Source organism: Diorhabda sublineata, chromosome 1 (assembly GCF_026230105.1).
Source record: "Diorhabda sublineata isolate icDioSubl1.1 chromosome 1, icDioSubl1.1, whole genome shotgun sequence".
Lineage (NCBI taxonomy): Eukaryota > Metazoa > Arthropoda > Insecta > Coleoptera > Chrysomelidae > Diorhabda > Diorhabda sublineata.
In genome coordinates this window covers 5,142,093-5,168,822 of record NC_079474.1, presented here as the reverse complement: position 1 = coordinate 5,168,822, position 26,730 = coordinate 5,142,093, and the positions used below count along the sequence as shown (strand labels likewise).

The 26,730-nt window shown below is 31.5% G+C and overlaps 4 protein-coding genes and 2 non-coding genes across 6 annotated transcripts; 5 read left to right on the top strand and 1 right to left on the bottom strand.

Annotated features, from left to right (window-relative positions):
• The first annotated feature begins 223 nt into the window (after positions 1-223).
• On the top strand, positions 224-9,460 carry LOC130441050 (60S ribosomal protein L4). Its single transcript, XM_056774540.1, has 7 exons — positions 224-353; positions 588-768; positions 2,249-2,619; positions 2,832-2,931; positions 3,022-3,292; positions 8,875-9,034; positions 9,230-9,460. The coding sequence occupies exons 1-7, from the start codon at positions 351-353 to the stop codon at positions 9,362-9,364; spliced, it is 1,221 nt and encodes a 406-aa protein (XP_056630518.1). The 5' UTR covers positions 224-350; the 3' UTR covers positions 9,365-9,460.
• LOC130452565 (small nucleolar RNA SNORD18) lies at positions 2,686-2,755 on the top strand. Its single transcript, XR_008910979.1, has one exon. It is a non-coding gene; the product is annotated as a small nucleolar RNA SNORD18 (small nucleolar RNA).
• Positions 9,090-9,160, top strand: LOC130452566 (small nucleolar RNA SNORD18). The gene has a single exon (XR_008910980.1). It is a non-coding gene; the product is annotated as a small nucleolar RNA SNORD18 (small nucleolar RNA).
• Positions 9,461-10,918: 1,458 nt separating the features above from the next.
• Positions 10,919-17,283, top strand: LOC130441043 (protein O-mannosyltransferase 1). The gene is made up of 6 exons (XM_056774528.1): positions 10,919-11,284; positions 12,385-13,179; positions 13,908-14,128; positions 14,230-14,559; positions 15,553-15,770; positions 15,901-17,283. Exons 1-6 carry the CDS (start codon positions 10,986-10,988, stop codon positions 16,387-16,389), a joined length of 2,352 nt encoding a protein of 783 aa, XP_056630506.1. The 5' UTR covers positions 10,919-10,985; the 3' UTR covers positions 16,390-17,283.
• LOC130441055 (proteasome subunit beta type-7) lies at positions 17,237-19,745 on the bottom strand. The gene is made up of 4 exons (XM_056774553.1): positions 19,587-19,745; positions 19,330-19,509; positions 17,698-17,945; positions 17,237-17,642 (listed from the first exon to the last, which is right to left on the bottom strand). Exons 1-4 carry the CDS (start codon positions 19,646-19,648, stop codon positions 17,308-17,310), a joined length of 825 nt encoding a protein of 274 aa, XP_056630531.1. The 5' UTR covers positions 19,649-19,745; the 3' UTR covers positions 17,237-17,307.
• A 431-nt stretch (positions 19,746-20,176) lies between these two features.
• On the top strand, positions 20,177-22,886 carry LOC130450079 (dolichyl-diphosphooligosaccharide--protein glycosyltransferase subunit 2). The gene is made up of 3 exons (XM_056788269.1): positions 20,177-20,323; positions 20,377-20,699; positions 20,775-22,886. The coding sequence occupies exons 1-3, from the start codon at positions 20,296-20,298 to the stop codon at positions 22,266-22,268; spliced, it is 1,845 nt and encodes a 614-aa protein (XP_056644247.1). The 5' UTR covers positions 20,177-20,295; the 3' UTR covers positions 22,269-22,886.
• The last annotated feature ends 3,844 nt before the right edge of the window (positions 22,887-26,730 follow it).

Genomic DNA, 26,730 nt, shown 5'->3' with positions numbered 1-26,730 from the left:
TATCAGGGAAATGTGGTTGCTTCATAAGTTTTTCATTAAAAATTAATCCATAATAATAGCCTCGTGAGATGTAATATTGGTTTTTCTCCTCAAATCTGGTCTTTTAAGATTTTCAGTGCTTTTCTTTTCAATTACGATGCAAAATTCTATTAATCATTGCAAACATAAACCATAAGAAACCAAATTAAGATTTGGAACACGGTATGATAAAACGGAAATGGATAGTATGTCAAAACTGTCAACGAGTTGATACGAGCTAACGCGAGTATACAACATCCTTTTTATGGCGGACATTCTGTTCGCTTGATGTATGTGCGAAGAACTATAAATAATATTTAGAATAAGTTACAATGGTAAGTAATTAAAATAAATTAAAATTTAAATGATAAAGTGGTGTATGTATTACCGAATATGAAATATGTTTTCAAGAAATCTGTAAAATAACAAATTTAGAAAATTAAGTACCACGTGTGGAGAATGTGTTATCGATCGTAACTAGAAGTTTGCCACATATTACTTCATTTGTAGTTTGTTCCAAATTTTTTGATTTCCAGAATATGACTGATAGGTTTCGCTTTTAATTGTAGTCGTTATCAACAGCGCGTCCCTTGGTAAGCGTATATAATGAAAAATCGGAGGAAGTAAAAGGTACTAATATTGCTTTGCCAGCTGTTTTTAAGGCTCCTATTAGACCTGATGTAGTCAACTTTGTTCACCAACAAGTTTCTATGAACCATCGTCAACCCTACAGTGTTAGCGACAAAGCTGGTAAGTAATAAGTAATAAAAAATATTTAAGTTCCTGAGATTTCTATAGTAGTTCCGAACTTTTGTTTTTCTAAATTCTACAATATAATATTGTTATACGAAAAAATAAACATTTTGAACAAGATATAGTAAATACTATAAGTAAATTTATTTTGTAGTCAATTGCATTAGTCATTCTACTTTTCACTAATAGTGAACGTTGTATAAACTGGATGCTAGGTTAAAATTGTTTTATTATTGCACATGGTAATGTCCACACCCTCTCAGATTTCCATATGGAAGGGTGTTCCATAAATGTGCTAGATCAAATGGTAGCTATAGGCGTTCCTTTCTAATTTTATGTTAGAAAAGGGCAATGACTATCATACAATGTTAGATTTAAATTAATATACATTTTACAAGGATTATAAATTAAGTCATTATTTTACAAGTGCTGAGAAAAAGTATGTCTTGAAATTTTTTTGTAATGAGAAACATTAAACTTGATAGTGTAATTTTCAACATTTAAAAAATCCTAGTAAATTGGATTTATAAAAAGAGTTGTTCAAAAAATATTATGGAATCTTAATTTCCAAAAAAAAAACATCTATATATCTCATAGATTTGACTTCTTCACTAGTTAATAGATTTCCACATTTTTTTTATTACTAAGTAATAGATTTCACCTGTATAAGATCTTTTTAATGACATAGTAGAAGGGTACATGCTAATTTATTCAATTATAATTGTCTTCCTTATACTTTTAAGTGATTATGACTTAGCCTGACACAGTTCTAGTGTAAAATGACTGCATACATCACTAGTTTATGAACAACAGTTATAACTAATATATTCATAGCTACATGTCATTGAAAAGGCATTTAGAGCCGACATAACACAGATTCCTGAGTAGAGGAACTGAGCCTGGTGGCACCCCATATTTTCCTTTCCAATTAGAAGTTCTGTTTCTGAGAAATAAGCTTTATATCATACAAATCAGGTAGATTTGCTGTCATTTTCAGCAAGGTATTGATTCTGTTGTCCTACAGTGCAGAATTAAATCCGTTATGAATATCCAGAGTGACCATTAAGCATGGCTTTCAATTGACCCAAGTGACGTTATAGATTCTCTTTACTATTACTTGTTTAAAGGCATTGATGTTTGATTTTCCCTCTATAAACCCAAAGTGATTGTATTAGATAGTCCTCCACTATTCTTAATACTCCTCAGCAAACTTGCTTTCAGTAGGTGTACAAACAGTTTTCCTATGCAGTTTAATAACTAAATTGACCTGAAACAGACCAAGAAATTCCTAGACTTTCTTTTCAACTTTTTCTATATACTTCCAGACCTAGAGTACAAATAAGCATAATTGATTGGAATTTTTCCATGTTCAGTTGTTTCTAAAATGAAACAAATATCTATTATTGTTTCACTTATAATTTATATTATACATTGATGTAAATGCTTTAAATGACAAATTATATTATTTGTTGGTCAGGTCATCAAACTTCTGCTGAATCATGGGGTACTGGTCGAGCTGTCGCTCGTATTCCCCGTGTTCGTGGAGGTGGTACTCATCGTTCTGGTCAGGGAGCCTTTGGTAACATGTGTCGTGGTGGTCGTATGTTTGCTCCTACCAAACCATGGCGTCGTTGGTACAGAAAAGTTAACATAAATCAACGCCGTTATGCTTTAGCTTCTGCTGTAGCAGCCAGTGGTGTACCAGCTTTGGTTATGAGCAAAGGACATGTTATTGATCAGATTCCAGAATTGCCTTTGGTGGTCAGTGACAAAGTACAGGAAATGACCAAAACTAAACAAGCTGTTCAGTTTTTGAGGAGAATTAGGGCTTGGTCTGATATCCAAAAGGTAAGTACAATTTTAGGAAAATTATTCTCATTATACACAGTTCTAGAACACTTTTCAGTTAGTGATTAATAATGATGATTTGCTTTTGGTCCGTGTTTATGATATCTTATGATTTCTTTTCAAAAGCTCTGATTGAATATTAAATTTATAAATAGATAAGTTGCAGTTTACAAAATTTTTATTTTAGAGTAGTTTTTATATTAATTTTCCAGGTATACAAAAGTCAGCGCTTCCGTGCAGGAAAAGGAAAGATGCGTAACAGGAGACGTATCCAACGTAAAGGACCACTTGTTGTCTACTACAAAGATCAAGGTATGTAAGGAAAGTGGTCCTGCAGGATGATGTTGACAAAATAGCTAAAGGAATTAGATTTTATTTGATGTCGTATCTAATGAATTTCAGGACTTCGTCGTGCCTTCCGTAACATCCCTGGTATTGATTTAATCAGTGTCCAAAAACTGAACTTATTAAAACTTGCTCCCGGTGGTCATGTAGGACGTTTTGTCATCTGGACAGAATCGGCTTTCCAACGTTTAGACAAAATCTTTGGTACATGGAAAAAACAATCATTAGAAAAGAAAGGTTACAACCTTCCTCAACCCAAAATGGCCAACACTGACCTTTCTAGATTGTTGAAAGCTGATGAGATCAAAGCAGTTTTACGTGCTCCTCAGTAAGTATTGTTCTTGACATTTCTCAAAGAAACCATGTTTAAATAGATATTTAGCTCTAAACAGTTGATGAAATCAAATATCTATGCAAAAATCAGTAGTTCAAAATTTATTTATATATTGCAATGAAACTTAATAATTGCTTAGATTTTTACTTATATTTTTTCAACCAAAATTAATGATTATCATTACATTTGTTGTAGTTTTCGTGAAGGCATTAGCAGGGGTAAAAGTCTTTTATTTTTTATTAAAAGAATATCTCGTTTTCCCAAAGAAGTTATCATTCTCAGATACTAAACATAAACTAAAACTTATTATCCAGCTCAAGTTAGTTGACCTTCTCAAAAGTGTCCTTTTCTATTTTCATGTTGTATGTATAGATGTTGGGGGTATCATATTCACTGTGACCCAAAGGATCTATTGTGTCCCCTTTTATTGCTTCAATATTTCATACTAATCATGTCTTTTGTGTATTTCTAATCTTCTTTTATTGATTCTTCTATAATACTGTCGCTGCCTCTGAAGTATTTTTCTTATTGGTAGCTCTATATTGTCTGTATATGCTGCTAGAAATGTTTGCAAGAATCGTTTTAGTTCCTGCCCATTTTAGAATGCTATACTGAACTGACTTATCAATAGGGCGTGCCCCTTCTCACTCCTTTTCATATTAAAGGTAGATCAGGCGCTTAAACATTTTGTCGATTTGGGATATGATTCCTAACCAGACAAAGAGGAGGAGACTGTGGTGGCTTAGTTCTGTTGGATCAAGGTCATATAACAGCCACAGTCAATGAAATCTAGCAGCTGTTTTCCTGTAAAGTCGGTATTGGATTTTTTAATTTGTCTTGTAGCCAGCTGCAGATTCAATTGTCTCAGATTTTCGCGTAGCTAGCACTGGGCCCTACTACAATTGTAGTTACAGGTGCAGTTTTATAATTTTTGGAGCCAACTTGTTGTTCATTGAGCGTAGAACCAGGAGTTTATCTGGACCTCCAGGGAGGAGGAGTGCCGAAAGTCCAAACAACCTTAGTCATGGTATTTCTTCTACATTGGATTTCCCTATTCTAAAACCCTCTATAGTTGTTACATTGCAGATTATTCAACATATTGGACTCAGTTGAAACATTAAATGTATACAAGAAATTAAAATGGTAAACTCTCAAATGAATTTATAACTTTCACCTTCTCTATTTGTGTGTACATATAAAAACCTGGCGTAGGGATGTGGCGACCCCATCGCCCAAAATCCTACTTTTCTATCATCATACAAAATGAGTAATTATTTTGTTTGCTGATATAGAAGTCGTGATTTTGCAATCAGCCATTGGGGTAGGGAATTGACAATTCCCTACTCCAAAAGTTCGACTTTTTTGTATACACATTTGTACAGAAAAATCAATAATAAATCACTATGTAGTAATATTCATAATGATTAACTATTCAAAATGTTAATGTATATTTATTTTTCAAGATTGTTGAATGTAATTTGTTCATGTGTTAAAAAAGTTGCAACGTGTCAAAATATGTATGAAAACAGTACAATACTTACCCCAATTCCAATACCTTGAAGAGTTAACAATACATCATAGTTAAATATGAGAAGATATTCAAATTAAAATTATTTTTATTTTTAAAATATTATAAATGAAGCTCTAAAGCAATTAGATTGATTATTGTATATAAATAGTATCAAAATTATAAGTAAATGTTTAAAATTATCAGTTTTATTAAAAACTACAAGAAGAAATAATTGTTCAAGAAAATATTCAAATACCTCAAAATCGTTATTCTTCTACATGCTGCTTTGTTGGACCTTCAATAAGGTTCCTGGAAGATGGGAAGTAGAAATGTATCATTTGACATTTCAGATTTTTCTATATTCTGCAATGTAGTTACTATGGCTGCAAACAGCCAAAACACTAATGGTTTCAAATGCCATCAATTCTCAAGATCAAGCAGTTAATTATACTTTTTCTTGATATTGAACATTCTTACATAATTTTTTATTATCTCTTTGTATTCCACGTCTTATTTATTTCTATGTTAGTAATCATGGAATAATAGGCGCTGGAATATTGTATTCTTTTTGATGGTGTTAAGCTTATGTGGGTGCTCTCTGAGTTATTCGAGAGGACATCCTGGGAAGGAGCGTGTGAGGTTTGAAATAAGGAAGTATATATGTGCATAGCATTCGCTTCACATGAAGTAGGTATCCATAATCTGTACTCGCGATTCATGAATTGTGTTTTGTAGGGCTAGGGCATAATAGCTGTATTGCTGATGGCCCGGCTCAATTGAAATACAATTTCAACCCTCGTATAGCAACAGGAAAGGTTCCATCTATTAAATATTTCTTGTTAAACATAATCGGCATGATTGTTGTGTATGTACATTAACGTGTTAGTTATCACTAAATGTACATTCACAAAATCTTGTCTTTTGTATATGTAAGCAAGAGACATTTAATGGAGTTGAGCGTAATAAATGCAATTGTTAAAAAGATATGTACACAACAATATAAGCATGTCTTTCATAGCATGGTCTGGTGCTTGAATAATAGTTTGATTTAATCCGTGTTCAAAATTTTCATCTTGTAAATCAACAAATTTAAATAACTAAATATTGTCACAAACATATGAAAAGTTGACATATTTTTCTTTAATTTTCATTGTATATGGTTTTTTTTTCTGATAAAATTTCTCTTTTTTCGACTTTTCATATGATCGCGACGGATTATCTGAAAAGTAAGATATTTTGCACAATATGTCACTGTTGTATGTAACTTATCAACTATAAAAATACCGAAGACCAGGCAAAACATCTCACTCGCAGTAGAGGATTTTAACAAAAGCTTGCATGTGTTAGAAGATGATCAGATAAATGTACAATTACTATAAAAACAATCCTAAAGTTGTCTAACATAATTCTCGTCCGAATGTGGATTAGTGATGAAATGTATTATTTGATCATATGATAGAAATCGCAGTATGGTTTGAAAATGTATTTTGTCAACTTTAACCACGGAGTTGAGCCAGGGGCGGTACCAAGAATTGAAAAAAAATTGATTTTTCTCGAAGACAAATAAAACGTGCCCCAGATAATTTGGAATGAAAACTTCTACCCTGGCGCTGCCCCTGTTTTGAAGTATGTTGGAGGGCTTGAAGGATTAAAGGCGCCATCAATTAATTTGATGCTATCTTTAGTATCTTATCTTGAAATACATGGATTTTATCGTTTATTGCATCGTTTTATGGCGTTAGTTATCTCTGTATTATTATGTAATAATCGGTAAGATTAAATTATTTCAAGATTTTGGTACTTTTAGACAGTTTTCAACTGGAGGAACAAGTTAAAAATCTAATGTTTTCGTTTGGAGTTCTAGAAGGGCACTAGACTAATACATTAGTATTTATTCTACTTCTACGCTACTTCAGCAACACTCCCACCTCATTTAGCATTCATGACAACTGGCAGGTGTTTGCAAGTTTCAGTTTTTTTATTTTTCATGAGAAATTTCGCCTTTCCGATTCTATCTGAAGAAAATCAATTTTGTTGTACCAAATAATGGATTAACTGCTAACTATTCGATTAATGCGTGTTAGATATCACAATTTGGTCGATTAGGGAGTTACAAGTCGATGAAGTTTAGTACAACAATGTTGAAAGAAATCAGTTAGTTGACGAAGGTCTTTTCTCAAATCATCTTCAACTATTCTTCATCTACAATCTCTACACTTGAAAATACAGCCATCATTTTCCGATCTGGTACAAGTGTGAAAAATATCGATCAAGAAAGAAGATACATCTTTCTGATTCAACGTTAAATCCAGCCTGCCTTTAAGATCTATTCTTCACTACTTATTGATCTTCTTAAAAACGTACAGTTGTACTATTTTTGGTAAGATTATTTTCGTGTTAGTGATCATGAGATTATCATATCAAAATATAGTGCGATTAGTGAAGTTTTTTGAGAAATTCAATTCCAAAATTTCGAATTTAAGCTGATAAGAGCTAATATACTACCAAAGATTTATGAATATTTGTAGATTTCGGAAATATACTAAATCATAGTGCAAGTTGTAACGCTTTTAAAAATATCACTATTGTTTGTTAAAAAATTGTATCAGGTGTGGGGTGTGCACTGAATATTAAGGTAATCATTGATGTTTCGTAGATTTTTTTCTTGGGTTAGTAACCATGGAATTGTCATGCTGAAGCATGGTGCCATTTGTAATGCTTTCAAGAATGCTAATCTTTCAATTTGAAATTCATTATATAGGTGAAAATTAACATTCACACCATTTAAGTATGATATAAATAAAGCATAATTGAAAACCAGGTTTTGTGTACTATTTTCAGTGAGATTAATTTTGTGTTGTTAATAATAAAATTATTGTAGTGCATTTAGTGATGCTTTTAAAAATGCTATATTAAATCGATATCGAAAATTATTTTTTCTCAAAATTGACAATTACAGTATTTTTCAAACATCACTTTGGACTATATATGTGGTTAGTTTTTGGTTAGAATGATTTTAAAGCATAGTGCAATTTAAAACATCAAGAATGTCGCTATTTTTTTTGTAAATCTTGTTTGTACTATTTCTGGTAATATTCATTTTGTGTTTGTACTAAAGTTATCATGCAGAAGCATGTGCAATTTTTTATGCTTTCTAAAAATGCTACCATATATATTTTTTCAAAAAATAATTTCATCAATTTATCAAACTCCATTTTATCTGCTTTAAAAATTAGTAATTTATTGAGAACATCACTATTTAAGTCTAGTTGTACCATTTTTGGTGTGTTTAACAAATTGTGCTGAAGCATAGCGCATTTGTAATGCTTTCAAGAATGCCACAATTAGAAAAATGAATCAATTTATAAATATATTTTTGCTTTAAGATGATATAATTCGAAATTAACATTCACATAGCATAGAAGTTGTTTATACACGGTTTGATAAAAGTACTGATTTATTTAAATGATATGTTATACTAAATTTGTGTAATTAGTTTTTAATTAGCATCATGGTACTTGTTAATGTTGAAAGCTTAGCACAAATCACATTAAAATATTACTATTTTAGCAAGAATATTAGTAATCGTAAAATTATCAAGCTGAAATATAGTACAACATAAAATACAAGAATTTATTCATAGCAAAGATAATAATTTTACTAGTCACCAAAGTTTTATAATCCTAATTACAATTCATTGATATGTGTATTAGTGTTATTATTTATTTTGTGAGTTATGGTATTGAGCTGAAGCACATTGTCGTTTTTCCGCTTTCAATTAATCTCTTTGTAATTTTGTCGTTCCAAGTAACTTCAGTCAATAAATTTGGATTATTGAGCTAATAAGAACTACTGATATTATGTATTGATAGATCAAATATTTTTCAATTTGTGAATACATTATATATTTTACAATGATGATACAACCGAATATTGACATTCACAGAGCATTGGGTTCTGAATAACCCTTGATTATAAAAGTAATCTGAGTAATTTATTTTTTAAACCAGCATTTATTTTGGATTATTCAAATTATTTGTTCACTATTTATGGTTTAAATTACTAGAAAGAAGGTGGTACGTCGGGTACGTCGTCTCAATCCATTGAAGAATACTAAGGCAATGCTTAAATTGAATCCTTATGCAGCTGTACTCAAACGTGAAGCGATCTTGAAGAACCAGAAGAGGCAGTTGGCAAGAGAAGAAGCATTGGCCAAGAAACGAGGAGTAAGTAGTTTTTCTTTTATCATATTCTCACGTATTATTGATATTTTATTAATTTAATATATGATGATACTATTTGGTCCGTGTTTATGAAGTCTTATGATTTTACTCTTAACCATTTCTGAGAATAAAATTTAGATAAAATGTGAATTTATGTACATACAATTATTTGTATTTTTAAAGTTTTATTTTTTTTAGATTACCCTCAGTCCTGACAACGCAGTGATTAGAACTAGAAAATTGCAGGAAAGGAGAAGGGCACAGATTTTGAAAGCCAGTAAGGCTAAACCCAAGAAAGCTAAGGCTCCAGCCAAAGCTGCAGGAAAGAAATAAGCGGATTACTGCAGTTATTGCGTATTGTTAAGTTTTATGCATTTTGACTGTGGAAAACCCGAGTTATATATAAAAAATAAAAAGTATAAAAATTGATATTGTTTTTTATTGTAGAAAAATTTTTTCTACGTTTTCTTTCTCTAAATAAAAATAGATCCATGGATAATGTGTAGTTTTGAACAAGGGAGAAAAACGAAATCGGTTATAGGAAAGTAGAACTATTGATAATTGGATGGACGTTTTTGTGGTTATTAAGCCTCAAGTTCACACTGCTCAAGATTTATAGTTTTTCACCAATACCTACATCTCACTTAAATAATTTGTAAATGTTTTTTGAGAAATTGATTCCTTGAGTACAGCAGTTGAATAATTTCCAAATAATCATTTAATAAATTCATATAATTGTCCTTGTGAGGCTATCATAAGGAATCAAGGTCTAGAATTCTGCCTTTAATGAAAAATTCAAAATGTTTAATATGTATCATGAATCATTGACAATACAATAACATCGTAAATTAGTTAATTAGAAACACAAATTTACACCTGGCAACTTCATTTTATAGTAAGAGATGTCTGTAAAAGAACTAAATTTGCAAGGGATGGAGGATATTCATATCTAATGCAAAAGATGTCCAAAATTCTGACTGCTGAATATAAAACATAGATGACGGGTACCAAAGGAGTCCTTACTTTGTGAATAATGTATGTCAAATCATGTTTTTCAATTAATTATTCTAATCACATCTGGTTTCTTCCTTAAGACTTAAATTTAAAATCTTATGGTGATTAGGTAAATCTAATAATTTCTAGATCCTCTAGTTTGCTTAATTTTTTTATGAATAATAATACAATAATTTATCAAATATGGTGTATGACGAATTTCTCATATCCCAATATTAAAAATTTTTTATTTCCTTAAAGAATAATCAAAACAAATACTAGTTCTATATTTTTCTAATTTTTTCAATTCTACTTTTGATTTGTTCGACACTATCACCAATTTCTTCAGATACTGATTCTATATTTTTTATTAATTCTTGTAAAGTTCCCTTAACATTTTCTAGATTATTGGATCCAGTCAAAAATTCTTCCATTTTTGCGAATTTATATTCTTGAGGAGGCTTCTCATCTAGACAGTAGAACAACATATTCCGTTGTTCTTCACATGTACATATTGCTGAAATATCTTGAATAATTTCGGAAGTAGTCAATGAAAAAGGCCTAATTTGGGGCTGCGAAGTACTTTTTCTAAACATCTTCAGTTTTTTTATGTCAAATTACTAATCTTTGAAAAGTAATCTAATCTTCTTTCCTATTTGATGGTCTGTCTCTATATCAAACTCACAACTACTGTTACACATTTCTTTGTATTGCTTTGAAAATATTTATCTAAATAATATTAAGTTATCATATTAATTCTCATGGATATATGTTATTAGAAAATGTAAAAAGCTTGGATTAATTACACAGGAGAATAGTACTATTAAGGATCTTCTGAAAGTATGCCATTTGAGACAACTGTGGCTTGTAGAACCATCCAAATTAGTTTAACACGTCTTGAGGTCATAAATGTCAAATTAATAATTAGGGTTAAGATTCAAATTTTAGTTATTAATTTAAAATGGAAAATGCTAGACATAGGAAAACTAAGAATGAGACAAAGACTATCAAAAAGCATTCTGAAGAAACAAATCAAGATTTAGTTCCAGAAAAAAATCCGAAATTCGATATTTCCGAAATCAATAACTTAAATACTAAGATAACGGAAAATTTATCAACTGTACAAGATGTAGACTTGAGCTGGAAAGAGAAACCAAAACTGTTTAGAATTAATTGTGAATTAGACGTTCTTTCCTTAATATTATTCATGTCTGGTATATTATCTCGGATGTACAATTTACAGGAACCTAAAAATGTTGTGTAAGTTAAATTTGTGAAATATAATATATTTATGATTTAAAATATTCAAAGTATTTATAAAAAAGTAATCAGAAGTATGGTTTATTGAGATCAAAATCAGTAAAAAAAAATATTTTCTAAACTACAAAATTTTTAACTGAACAATTTCGAAATATAATATACGAAAGTTAAATTTGATTAAAAGTCTCCTTCTCAAATAAACAGTTTATGTTATGAAATAAATGCTGACTATAATTCTTATTGTTTTATAAAAGTGTTGCATTTGTTAGGTTCCTACATTTGCTTCAATTGATCAGTATATACTTTTATCAATCATTTAATTGAATAAGTTAGTGGATGAGGTATTTTCTTGATTTTTATTTCTAAGCTAAAAATTAATAAGTCATTTTAATAAGCAGAACTGGATTTATCATTTTGGCACCCCTAGGTTCAATAATTTTTTTATTCCCCTAGTCTATTTAAAGTTATTTTTCTAAAAACCTTTATAAAAAATTATATCAGATGTATATTTTATTGCTTAAACACTACGACACAATTATATCATTGCACCTTTTTTGGAAAATTTAGTTGGTTCTGGGCTTATCAAAATGCCATTTTAAAACATTTTTAGTAATTTTATTATGTTCATTGGACAGAAACAAAATGATCCAACCCTCAGAGCATTCCCTCAATAAAGAAATGCTATTACTGCTGTTGCAACAGCTTCAAATTTCAGGTCCACAAACTTCATACAGTATGTGATACTGCCATACTGATCCTCAGGCCCGAGGAGAGAATGACATAATTAAAATGGCGGAGAGTATTGAATTTATTTAATATCTAATTATTCTGTAACAAGTCATTTATTTAAATATTAATATTTTAGTCCACAATTTGATTTAATTGTGATGTAAATTGAATATTGAATATGATATTAGTTAATAGTTCTGAATTATATCAACTGAATAAATTTTTTTAATATAAATGAATGAATAAAAAAGAAAATTCGCAAATTTGATTGTCATAAAATAATAAGTATACTATAAATAATAAATATTTGATAAAATACGTTTATTTTGATTTTATGTTTATAAATTTAGTATTTATTGGTTTATTTTCAGATTTGATGAATTACATTATGGAAAATATGTATCCTTATATATGAAAAACACATTTTTCTTTGATTCACATCCTCCTTTGGGTAAACAACTCATAGCTTTGATGGCGTACTTTGCAGGATACGATGGGATGTTTAAATTTGATAAAATAGGTAGTCCTTATGTTTCCACTGTTCCCCTTTTTGCTTTAAGATTTGTCCCTGCATTTTTTGGTAGCTTAATAATACCCACTGTTTATCATCTCATGTTAGAAATGGGATTATCTCAATGGAGCTCTGTACTAGCAGCTGTATTATTTTTATTAGATAATGCATTTTTAACACAAAGTAGATTTATTCTTATGGAGTCCATATTAATATTCTTCTCTTTATTTGGAATTTTGTCTTTGTTGAAATTTAGAAAATATACCGAAAAACCTTATTCAATATTTTGGTTTTTTTGGATCATAGTTTCTTGCATTTCTCTAACTTGTGCTTTTAGTGTTAAATATGTAGGTTTCTATACTTGCTGTTTGGGAGCCGTTATTATTTTTCGAGATTTTTGGAAACTTTTGTCTCGTGATAACATTTCAGATTCCTCACTTTGTGTCAGATTTTTTCTTCAAACATTTATAAGTTTCCTAATAGCTGGGATTGTATACTTTGGGGTATTTTATATACATTTAAACACCTTGTATAAGGCAGGACCACATGACAGTGTTATGACCAGTGCCTTTCAGGCATCTTTAGAAGGAGGTTTAGCTAGTATCACCAAGGGACAACCATTATTAGTTGCACATGGTTCCCAGGTTACTTTACGGTAAGTAAATAATTTGATTTCGATATGTATACAATGTACACATTTGCTTACTAAACAAAATTGCTCTGTACTTAGATTTAAAAGAATTTATAATACATAATTTAAAGCCACATTGTGTTACATCAGATACTATTTCGCTACCCTCAGATGAACTCTGATTTGGCAAACTCTCTGTCTTCTTTCTTTCAAGTAAGACCCAAAAAACTTAGAAGTTATTCTATTGAATCCCAGATATTTCAGCTTTGCACAAAGATCATGATCCAATATGTCATATGCCTCGGAATAATCCAAGATGACGGATATGACAGCCCTCTAGTCAATATTTAACATTGCAGCTGCTGTGCTCTGCCCTCTATGGTATCCTGACTGATGCAAGGGAAGAAGCTTATTTTTTATATAAAAAGTGTGCATTTGGCTACAAGTTTACAGGACTAAATCACATTTTTCCTAGTGTAAGAGTTTTGGTACTCTATTTCTGTTGGTTGTTTTCTATATTAGTTAAATAAAGCGGCAATTTCTTTAAGGGGCCCGATGGGCCTATCTGAAGGCCTATGTGCTGAACAGCCTATTAGCTGCCCACAATTAACTATGAATTCCTTTAAGAATGTAGAATACAGTGGCAAGTAAAGACCAATCTATGGATGGCGAAATATTTAACAAGTTTTATAATCAGGATCTACCAGGTAAGGGCAAATTGCACTTGTAAATAATTTGTATTTATATTTCAGACATACACATGGACGAACATGCTGGTTACATTCTCATAGTGCGATGTATCCAATCAGATATCCAGATAAAAGAGGTTCTAGTCATCAACAACAAGTCACATGTTATTCATTTAAAGATGTAAATAATTGGTGGATTGTTAAGAGACCCGAAAAGAATGACCTGATTGTTGAACAACCTATAGATGTCATCAAACACGGAGACGTTATTCAACTTGTTCATGGTAATTATTTCAGATATTATACGAAAATTCGTCAACAGTTTCATAATATGTATTTGTAAGCACAGTATTTATTTACCATAAAGATCAAAATGAAATTCTAGGTATCACTAGTCGAGCTCTTAACAGTCACGATGTCGCAGCTCCAATGTCCCCTCAATGTCAAGAAGTTTCTTGCTACATTGATTACAACATTTCCATGCCCGCTCAGAATTTGTGGAAAGTTGAAATAATAAATAGAGAACAGAATGGAGACAATTGGCATACAATACAATCTTTAGTAAGACTGATACATGTAGACACCAACACAGCTTTGAAATACACTGGACGACAACTTCCAGATTGGGGATTTCATCAACATGAAGTTGCCGCAGATAGGGTTATTGTACAGGACGATACCATTTGGAATGTTGAAGAACATAGATATACTAAATGTAAGTCTTAATGTTTTTATTATATCTCTACTAGCAATCAAGAATAAATTCATTGGATGCCTTAGGGGGACTCCTAGTTAACAGTTTTGTAGGTCTATCTACCAATTTTTAAACATATTACATTTTGAGGTTCTACATGTGTGTAAGTTAACAGATTTCATTGGTTAATCAACCATTCAGATTTTTTTTAAATTTCAACAATATTTGCTTTTGGTGTTGTTTATGTGTTTTACTGCATACTTACGGATGATTAGGGTTAATAGATTTTCTCTAATTACAATACTCAATAGTAGTTGCAGGTAAATCCTTCATTTCAACTTATCTATAACTCATCAGTTTTACAATTTTTATCCACAGGTCGTGTTTCTTGGCTTTGGCTTTCCAATCCGGTATATACAAACATTTTTTCATTGGTCTCTCCTTCCCCTTCTTAAATTATACTTTTTGCATAACTATTTTCTGGCATCCTTCTAGTATGCCCCAACCATTCTAATTTTTGAGCTTTTATATAACTTGTTTTTTAAAGTTTCTTATGTTCTTACATAGTTTTTCCTCTACAAAGTCCTTCTCTTAGTTTTATTGTCTCAAATCTCTTCCTCAATAACTTTATTTCCCATGTACACAGTTTTTTTTCTGGAATTGTTAAAATCCATGTTTACTTCCATCTATGTTACTGTTGGTCATATTCTAATTTTGGCTGCTCTAGATAACTCCTGAGATCTTATAAACCTACTTAATGATCCCATGGCTTTACTTTCTTATGTTATTCTTTTATTTATTTCAGTTCAATCTTCATTTTTATGTCAGTGTTGTTCCTAGTTATTCGAATTCATAAACTTTCAATCCACAACCCCAGCTACAGAGGGGCAGCTCTTATATCAGGGCCGGCTCTGACAAACCTTCCTCCTATAAAAAATTTTCCCTTATCCTACCTAAAAATTATCTAATGAATCCCTCTTTAAGAGCTTTGAATCCTATCTATTTTATTTATAGCTGCAGACCAAAAGGAACGCGAAAGAGATATGGTAACAGCAGAAATGATTCCTACTGCTCCTACAACATTAAGTTTTTGGCAGAAATTTTTCGAACTACATTACAAAATGATGTTTACCAACACAGAAAATATACAAAATCACATGTACAGCTCAGAACCTCACGAATGGCCTCTTCTTTCTAGAGGAATTGCTTACTGGATATCATCTACTAGCAATGTAAGTATACTATGTATACTCGTATATAGTTTGAGGTCATCACTTATCTACTGACTAACCTAAAGTGTGCATTCCAGTAAAATTTTTGTTTTTTATTCTTCTTATACAAATAATTTATTTTTTGTTACAGGCTCAAGTACATTTATTAGGTAACATAGCTATTTGGTATTCAGCAACTGTAGGATTGTTTATGTACTTCGCTTTACTCGTAATGTATTTATTGAGACGCAGAAGACAATGTTATGACTTACATCCCATAATCTGGACACAATTCACTCAAATCGGAGAAGTCTTCTTTGCAGGCTATTTATTTCATTATTTACCTTATTTTTTTGTAGATCGAACCTTATTTTTGCACAATTATCTTCCAGCTTATGCGTTCAAGACGTTGTTGTTAGTCGCTACAATAGAACATGTTTATATAGTTCTAAATGATGTCTTCAAAATCAAATTACTGAAAGTAATTTTTGTCAGTTTATTAGTCATTTGGTTGGCGTGGGTTATTTATGTGTTTAAAAAATTTTTGGTACTGAGTTATGGTACCACTGATTTAAGTACAGATGATATTATTAGGTTAAGGTGGAAAGACACTTGGGATTTTATAGTTCATAAAAGCTAAAGTTATATATGAGATAAAACATTTCATCAATTGATTTGTAAAAGATTTTTCCTCTTCTCGGGTTGTTATTGTTCATTTTCCCGAGTTAGATTGTACTCAGAGTCCTCTTGCAACTATTTTTTCTACATTGCAAGTACCCTTATTTTTCAAAGTTATTTTATACTGTTTCCTTTATTCGATCAATATTTATCCCCTTGATCTTAATTTGTGCTTTCTCCTTGATTCACCCACCAATGATATTTGTTCTGTAATTATTTATTTTGTACCGAGTAGTTTCTGTTTGATATTCTTTTGGTGAAGGAAAGTAGCATAAATTTAAAAAAAATAGTAGAACATACATTTTTTAAATAATTCTACTGCTAATTATTTTACTTGTGAGTACAGACTAAAGGCTTCTTAGATAAACACAAATAGATTCAAAACGTTGGCAGTAAATTTGTGGTCCCAAACTAGTGTTACAAAAATATAAGCTCGGTGTGTATCTTTGAAGTCTTTATTCTTTGGTTTCTTGAGACAATAATCTGATTATTTACACACACATAAATATTTAAAATGTGCCAGCATATAATGTGTTCAATATCATTGAAAGATAGAAATTTCATTAATTATCAGCATGACACATAATTCAATACTAACGTAAATATTATACTGTTTTAAGGCTGTTGAACTGTTTAATTCTAGATATTTTAGATTAAGCATTGTTAAATTTGAATACTCAAAAAATCTATATATGATTGTTAAATATCAGTTTTATTTAATAACGCTATACATATATGTGGTTGTGGTTGAACTATTTCGTAATTTCGAATATTTATAACTAATTGAGATTAAAATAAGCAAATAGTAATTTTATTTTATATATATTTTTTATTAAATACCAAAAATAAGACAAAACGCATTTCAATTTAAACCTAAACCTTATGCAGTATCCATCCTTTCAGGTTCAATAGGTGTAACAGAAACATCTTCAATATCCAATACTTTGGTAGTGAGTACAGCCGTTGTTCCCCTTTTATACTTATAAGAACCTTGTTTAACTCCTTTTTTGTTAGCTTCATCATATGTTCTTTTGTAATCAACAGAACCTTTTCTTATTATACATATATCCACATTGGAACCTGATCCCAAATCATTGAATATACCGGCAGCAATTGCGTCTCTAACAAGCCTTACACCTTCTTCTTCTTCCATTTGAGGTTTCCAACGTGATTCGAAAACTGCTATGGCTGCTAAGGAACCAGAACCCATAGTACCTAAAGAATTATTAATAATGAATTATTTCTAATTTCTAATTGTATCTTGTATTACCATATGGGAGATCGACACTTGATCCATGGGGATGAATCATGTATAGATGAGGACCTTCGATATCAACACCACCAAGAATGAGAGCTGCTCCAATATATCCTTGATAACGGAACAAGTACTGCTTCAACAACTGGTTAGCTGTACAGACTCTACTGACTCTATTCGTATATAATCTGTGAAGCTCAAGTTGGGCTGCTATCATTTGAGTAGTCATTTCGGTATCTGCTGCTGTACCAGCACCACAGCAACTAAACAAAAAATTAATATGTATGGGGGTTGTTTTTTTCAACTGTGTAGTATGCGACTGTGCACCTTCTTTGTTCAAACGCTCTGTCACATTTCAGTTCAAACAGGTTATTTCCTGTTGAGTGGCAGTCACAAAAACATGGCCGCCGCTACTGATTCTCCTGCCAAGTGTGAATTGCGAGGTGTTATTTGTTTTTTTCAGGAAGAAGGGAAGAATGCAGCAGAAATTCATCAAAGAATGAGTCGAGTGTATGGATACAGCTTTATGAGTAATAGTGTTGAAAATTTAAAGCCAAACATAGGTCAGGTGATGAGACATAGATTCTGTGGGATACACCAAAACGAAACGACAATCACAAATTCTCAAATAAGACCCACAAGATTCAAACAAATGTTCAACAGCCGTAAGATTATGGCAAATGTTTTTAGAGACCAAAAAGGTGTGTTGCTTGTGGAATTTATGAAACTTGGAACAGCAATTAAAGCAGATTCATATTGTGAAACTTTGTGACACTTACAAAGGGCTATTTAAAATAAACAGAGGCAAACTGACATCTGGAATTGTTTTGATTCATGACAATGGTTGTCCCCACAGCACTTGTCTAACCCAACTCTTGCTTCAGCAATTTGGATGAGACATTTTCAAACGCCCTCCATACCATATACCCTCCTGACCTAGAAATGAGTGATTTCCATCTTTTCCCTGGACAACCAGTGGATGGAGGGAGGCGCTTCCAAACTGACTTAAAGCTCATAGAAACTGTCACAACTAAATTTCAATCATTGATGGCTACATTTTATGAAGAGAGTATTGCAAAGTTTGTTCATGGATATGATAAATGTCTGAATTGTCAAGGTGACATAATGTAGAGAAGTAGGCTAAACTTTATATTAATGATCATGAATAACTGGTGAAGAAGACAGATTAGTGTCATACATAGTACTGGGCCAGTGTGTACTTATGCAGACAGACCAGGGTACTACATTACAAGTGTTTTTATAATGTGTAGTAGTGGCAATATAAAGAACTGGCTAGGTTGTCAGTATGGTAGGTTAGGTTAGAAACATTGACCATGCAGCAAGTGAGATGAGTTACCAAGGTTCAAAATACCTTTTTATGCATTGGCTGCACTAATTTTTAAAAACGGGAGGTTTGCGGCAACCCCCCTCCAGAGGGGGCACCCCACTCCGCCCCAAATCAGTGTAAACCGGCAGTCTATAATCTAAAGTTTTATTGAGAAATATTGCTATATTGTGCTTTACTTTTGGTAATAAAATCTTTTTTGTATATTCACCCGTCTTTCCTTACAGCCCATCGGAAATAAAAAAAATAACCTTGGCAAAATATATGAGGAAAAAATTATGAGTTATTAAATTGATACTTACTACATATTTGGAGCAAGATAGTGAATTTTTTCACAGTTTTTGTCTGCAACGGTGGTATCTTCCGTTGCTCTTGTATCTGCTCCGAGTATAACCCCATCTTTGTAGACGATTCCTACAATAGTGGTTCCAGTTTTTGTTGCTTTGGGCACTGCAAATCCTTTGCTTTCCAAAAGAGCATTTCTAAAAATCGGTATTTTTGAGGTTAGTATTTCAGTGACTTTGCATTTTTTCACTTTGTAAAAGGAAAATAAACAAACCTTTTGCAATTGTCAAATGAAAAACCTGGAGCTGGAATTTCTGGACACAATACCGAAGTCATTTTAACTAAATGTTTTTGTTAATTCACAATTACAACTTGCAATATTAAAAACTATTGACAATTTGTCAATTGTCAAAGCCATGAAACTTTGTACTTCGTACACGAACCACCTATATAAGTGATCTACGGTTTTGACGTAAGTACAAAATGTCAGAAACATAAAACTTCTAAAATTAGGCTCAAAAGTATAACTTTTCATGATATTGATGGTCATATAATTTATTGAAACTAATAACTCCTAAATCTATCATACTATTAAATCAAATTTTCCTTAAAATGAAGATTGACTTTGATTTCACAGTGACAGGATCACAGTGCTAATGCTTGTCATTTATATAGATAGAACATTCATATCAATCTAATGATAATTCAGATTTATACTTTCGTATCTATTCGTTTAAGATAAAGGGTGGGAATATCTAAAATACTCGTTAATTTGCATTATAGAGACGATAATATTACAATTTTAGATGAAGTAATTTATTATTTATATTTGAGTACATATAGCTAGTTTCTAAAAATGCCCTTATAAAACAAATGCGTGTCTGGCATCTGTCATATTAATATTGAGCATGTCAAGAGGTTACTTTATGTACGTGTCAAAAAGTTATGAGCCGGTGAAATTTGTTGTAAAATAAACGCATAAAATGAAATTTTTTAGGATTTCCATCTTAGGTTTGTAATGATAATATCAAATTTTCTTCACAAATTTATTTATTCAATTTCAGTTTTAGCCATAATTTCGGTATTATTATGTGCCACAACATATGCAAGTATTGGAGGTTACATTAGTCAAACAGATAAGAACAAATTTATTCAAATTTTGGGGCGAACATTAAAAGTGGACGGGGACGATATTGTTTCCCCATACTATGGAGCAAGAGGATATCAGATTTTGACAGTACCCGTTGAAAAGCAGCAAGTAGCTGAAAATTGTGCTCACTTGAAGAAAAACTTCAAGTATCAAAGTCTGGAAAGTAGTTTTTACGTGTACAATACATGGAAGATTTTAGGATGTCAAGGATCTCTTCACACACCAGAAGATGTTAAGGTAAGCATGAAGGTTTATTATTTTAGTCAGTTATTAGAAAAATGATATTTTTATTAATTCAGATTAAATTTGCAGACGATTGAGTCAACATTGGAGGCTGGAAAATCTACCATAACTGATATTCGTTATGCCTTAGAAATTCTGACTTTGCTTAAACAGCAAATACCAGGTGCTGCAAAAGTAGCTCAAATGATTCAATTAAAACTAAAAGAAGATGACAGTCTTCAAAACTTGGGACAAGCTTTGCATGCTGCTTCCTTGCTAGGTGCGAACGGAAAATTTGCCAATGATAGAGTAGAAGATATCATTGTACAAGCTGATGAAGTAGATGGTAAACTACTTCAATGGGAAGGGGGATTAACAACAACTTCTTTGATTTTAACAGGCTTGCATAGACTTCTAGGAAAATCGCCTTTAAATGCTGTACAAGCCGACAAATTTACTAATTATTTATTAACAAGAAAAACAGTACAAACACCAAAAGGAGTTTTAGCCCTTTTAGAAGCTGCACTAGCAATAGCCTCAAGTGAAATATCTCCTGTTAGTATATCAATTATAGGAACGCCCCAAATTTCTCTTGAAAAACCAGATCTTAAAATTCAAGTCAGTAATTTACTTGGGGTCCCTCACAAAATTCCTCCCACCCCTGTAGTAGCAGAAAGTATAACAAAATTATCTGATAATTCAGTTGTACTATCAAAACAAACTTTGAAAGCAGGGTCCAGTTCTACTGAATACATTTTGCCTTTAAAGTTAGATCCCGGTTTATATAAAATAGTAATCAATGCTGGTAGTCATTCATCAGATTTTGTCATTAGAGCTTTGGGACAGTTGACTGTAAAATCTTTGGAAGTAGGCATTAGTGATTCAGATGGAGGTGCAGCTCTTAAACTTACCAAACTTACTTATAAGAATAAACTTGGTCAATTGCTACAAGCTGATGCCGGTCAGAATTTGATTGTAAAATTCACATTATCCCGACCTGTTCATCAAGCTTTTCTCAGGCTTCACTCTGGTAAAAAGGAGATCATATTCGTAGCCGAACAAGACAGCAGTAAAGCTTACATGATTGAAGTGAATTTAGAAAAAGAATTGGGTAGATCAGGTAAATTTGAAATGGAACTAATATTGGGAGATAGCTTAATAACAAATCCAATTAGGTGGGATTTGGGCTCTATTGAAGTCAATTTAGGTTCTGCAGCCAAAGATGAAGTTAAACAAGGTAGAGGACCTAAACCGGATATTCAGCATTTGTTCCGACCAGCTGAAAAACGACCACCAGAAGTAGTATCTATGTTTTTCACTGCTCTAACAGCCGCACCATTTCTTCTCCTACTTATATTATGGGGAAAAATCGGAATCAATTTCGGTAACTTTACACCTTTGGCTATACCTTTTCATTTAGGATTTGGATCGATTTTGGGGTTGTTCACTTTGTTCTGGTTAAAGCTGGATATGTTTGTTACGTGTGCTTGGTTGGTTCCAATCGGTGGGTTCACATTTTTCTCAGGGCATAAAATATTAAGTTATATGGCTAGAAACAGAAAGCAAGAAAAGTCTGATAAATAAGTTTTGTTTTAGACTGAGTGTTTTTTTTCTTCAGTTATATCTATCACCATTAACTGTTTTTGTACATAAACATCACTTCGAGTTAAAAAGTAATTAAGTTATTAAAAATCCAGTAATGCCCTTTGTGTACTAAAATAGTAGCTCACTTCAGTTATTCACAGTTTATAAATTATTTTTTAATAAAACTGTATCAAAAATGGGTTTAATACAGTGTGACCACTTATTTTTAGAAAATATCATATCACATACTGTTACAATTTTCAAATTTAGAGGGAATTATCATGAAATATTTGATTCTATAGTATATTTAATATATTTGGTAATCAACTTGGCATTTTGTAACATATTCTCGCTTTCGGGATGTAAAAAACAATTTATGTAGTATGATTACATGTACCTGATGAGTATTTAAGTTTATTGAGATAAAATTAGGAACTGTACTTCTATTCTTATTGTAAAGTTTAGATTCCAAGTGGTATTAGTGTACGAAAATGATTAATTTGTGAAAAAAACTGTGCAAGTTTAAATTGTTTCTGACTTTTTTGGAAGTTGCTCTTTACTTTTGTAATAAAACCCCCAAAGTATCAAATAAAAAAGTTTTTTTAAAATTTAATAATTATTTTATTTGCAATTGGTTTATCAAATGATAGATTGACTAAAACTTTGGGACAATATAATATTGACCTTACCAGGAAGACAATATACACCAAATCTAACAATGTAAGAAGATGAATAACCAAGAATATGAAGCTTTAAGGGTGGGGTTAGGGTTTCAGCGTAAAAAAACACTTTTGAATTTTTTCTCAAGTATGGATTGATGAATTAAATTAGAACTTTTGTAAATTATTGAGCATACTTTTGAGAATGTTGTGTAAATTTAGCATGCAGAAGTATAAGCTGATAACACTGCTTCCCCCAGAACTTCTTGGGGGAAAAATTGCGGCGTTTACTATAATTCGCCCGAAAGTTATCTGAAAATGGAAAATAATCAAAATTTAGTTAAACTATAATCAAATCTTCCCCTCAAACGTTCCCTGATAATTTTTTTTCCATTTAAAAATTTTTGTTGGCCATCTGTTATTTTCCACGAAAATTGCCGCCATTTTGTGGATGGAAAACACCCTTAATGTAAAAAAATAACTAAACGTTGGGGGGAGGTATTTTATATGTAGAAAATGTGTGCAAAGTTTGAAATTAATCGGTCAAATAGTTTTCAAATGACTGTATACACGGACTTTGAAAAAGTAGTTTCGAGGAAAGTTTACAAACTAAAAAAAGTGAAGAAAAAATTTTTTTTTCCAACATACACAGAATCATAGATTCCAGCTTCAGACAGCAGACTTCCTGCGGCATTTTTGATGTCTTCAACCTCTTTTCTCTCAAATCTTTGTTTTTATTCTGGCTTCTTTGCTCTGCTGTTCAGATTGAATCTCGGCCTTGTTAATGCAATTATTGTCCGCCAATGTTGCATAGTCATGAGCGCTTGGGCCGACGCTGACGTTGATGTCCGAAAGAAAAGTTAGATAAGCACCAGCACCTTCATTGAAACTGCATGCAGCTACATAAGATGCAAATTCAACAATTTGGCTGCTGCCAGATAATGTTTTCGGTGCAATTCTTCAAATCAGTTGGTTCAAACTTTCTTTGGCACTTTGAGTAAAACTTTCAAGACACCTTTCTAGAAGTTCGTCTATACTCAAATCTTAACATATTGTGGAGTGTAGTCATGTTTGAAATTTTCCACTCCTATTGTGACCAAAGCTTTTTGGTATGGTCACCACCAGTTCTCACGACTCATGCACTTTTGGTGTTTAGGATAATCGTCTGTTGACTGCTGATGGTAGAACGTTGCCCAGATTGCATTTTTCATTCCTTCTATTTTTGCAGTTTTATGTTGACGTTGGCTTAGAGCTTCAAATTAAGTCACGTGGTATAATTTAGACTGGTGCGCCACCCTCAATTAATACGTCAAATACAGGAGTGTCTAGTTTAAAACCGCCGAACAAAACACTACAATACACCACCTCTGTTATTATATAAATTATTTTATTGATTCAATTTTTAACTTAAATGTGTAAATCATTCTAAGCGATTAATATACAGGGTGTTCCGAGACTTGATGCAAAACATTCGGGAGTGAGTAGATGACGTGAAAATAAAGAGATACTCCTCATTCTCTATACCCTCCATACTTACGGTGAACATGTATGTGAAATTTTGAGAGATGACATCAAAAACATGGCAATGATGCCAACGTCGAATGTTTTTCTCTAGTTTTAGTGTTTTTTTTTGTTGCAATAGGAAAAAAGGTGATTTTCGTTTAATATCCAGGGAATTTTTAACTTCTTCGAACTAAAAGAACCGTTTTAACTAATTTTTTATTTGAAATATTTGTGCGTAATGACAAAACTTGTACCATGGGTTAACGTCTATTCTTAGTACCCCACCAAAAAGTGTCTTCTAATACGCTGACGTGTCTGAGCATAGAATAAATATCGAACATAGAGCATGTAAATGGGCTTATACTGGAAGAGAGACAAAAACATTGGTGAACACTCTTTATTTTCCTTTACACGCGTCTGGTTGGTGTCTTATGCATAGAGCTTATATCAAAGATTTGATTAGAATATAGAGAGTGGTATACCGATGTCTCTTTCTATCAGCAGTATCTTTAATATTAACTCAATGGTTCGGAGTCCGGGTAATAAGCAGGCTCGTCACATCACTGCACAAATTTTTCACTAAACCAAAATGAAAGTCTATACCCTGTTTTTAAATTAGGAGGACCATTTTAGGAAACCTAAATCACGCTTATAGATAGTCGTAGTAAAATTGTACGGTCTGGAAATAATGAACCACAAACTAAATTATAATTAACGTAATAGACACACGGTATAAGAACGAATTTATATTACTGAAAACGGAAAAAAATAACGATTGTAAAATTAAATATATAAAAAATCTCAAGGTCGGTGACTACGTTTGTAAGAAGGTTGATAACAGTTGTCAAATTTGGTGCCACATGAAGCTTTGAAAAGTTTTGTATTTATGGGTGAAACAAATTTTAAAATAATGATAAGATCTGATTCGTTTCTGATCAAATGTAAATAGATCAAACTGTTACCACAGCTACAGTCCGTTTGAAATTAGTCCTGATAAGAACAAAATGGACATTATTTGTTTACAATTTATAGAATTCTTATTCGTGATATATGTCAAAAGTTCTGTGTGAAACCTGCTGCGATTTGACCAATCAGGAATCCACAGAATTACCAACTTAATTCAAATCAGTCCTTCTAGTTTAAAAAGAGTTATAATAAAGAAAAAAAAATTATAAGAGAGCTGAGTTTTAAAATTTAATCCTTTTTTGAGTTAGGAACTTTTATTTTTGACATATACCTTTTGTAACATACTTTTATTTAGTTAAGAAGATAGTTCCTAAGATACTATAATTTAATTTATGTCGAATGTATGTGTGAATATTCAATATTATTTTGACCTAGGAATTCTAGTGACTTTTCTTTATAAACATTAGGACTTTTCGGTGAACTCATTTGGCAACACTGCATGGCGGTAACTAACAATTTAATCACCGTGAAAAAATCACACTTTCGACAAAATGCCTTTAAAGGGTTAGAGGTCAAACAAAGACGTAGTTAAGGTAAAATATTTTATTAGGAATTATCTCAGTAAGTAATTAATTATAACAATGACAAAATTTTGGTAAGTTGTAAATTGATTATTGGGATTTCAGCTAGAGGGGTATAAACAGCATTTTTTTATCTTGGAAACACGCGGTTTCAATATAAAGGTTATGATATGAGTTTGAAAAAGTATTAATGAAACTCTTTCGATTTGAACATACCAAATAAAACATATAAATTACATTCATAAATATACAGCTCAGCGCTAATAAATACAAAAAGGTGATTTCAACACATTTTTTGTTATTTCTATACAAAATATTTGATAAAATACTTATTCTATATGTTATTGTTTATGGATTGTACTGATAATTACATTTTGAATTATTAGTTATTACGAAAAATGGATCCAAAATATTTTATAACCTCAAAAATATTTTAAAGAGTATAATTTGTTATAATAATAGTTTTTGTAATCATTTAATAACAAATATCAGTATAACAATCCAATTTTGGAACTATTCATACTCATTTTAAATCTAGTTCGGTGTTAAAAAGTTTCTCTAAGCTTTAAAAAGTAGACAATGTTAAACCTATTTTGAGATCTTATGTGAATCTAATCCAATTATTTTCTCTATTTCTACCACAGGCTATTAGAGAATCTAAGGAAACATCTGCTCTACGTCAAACTGGCGGCCGTGGGGTGAAAGCTTTTTTCATGAACCCTTGTTAGCTTTTCTTGATTTTTCCGGTAGTGCGAGTTGTTTTGTCAAACTTGAAGCTTTAGGTGGAGTTAAACCCATTTTTTTAGATGAAAA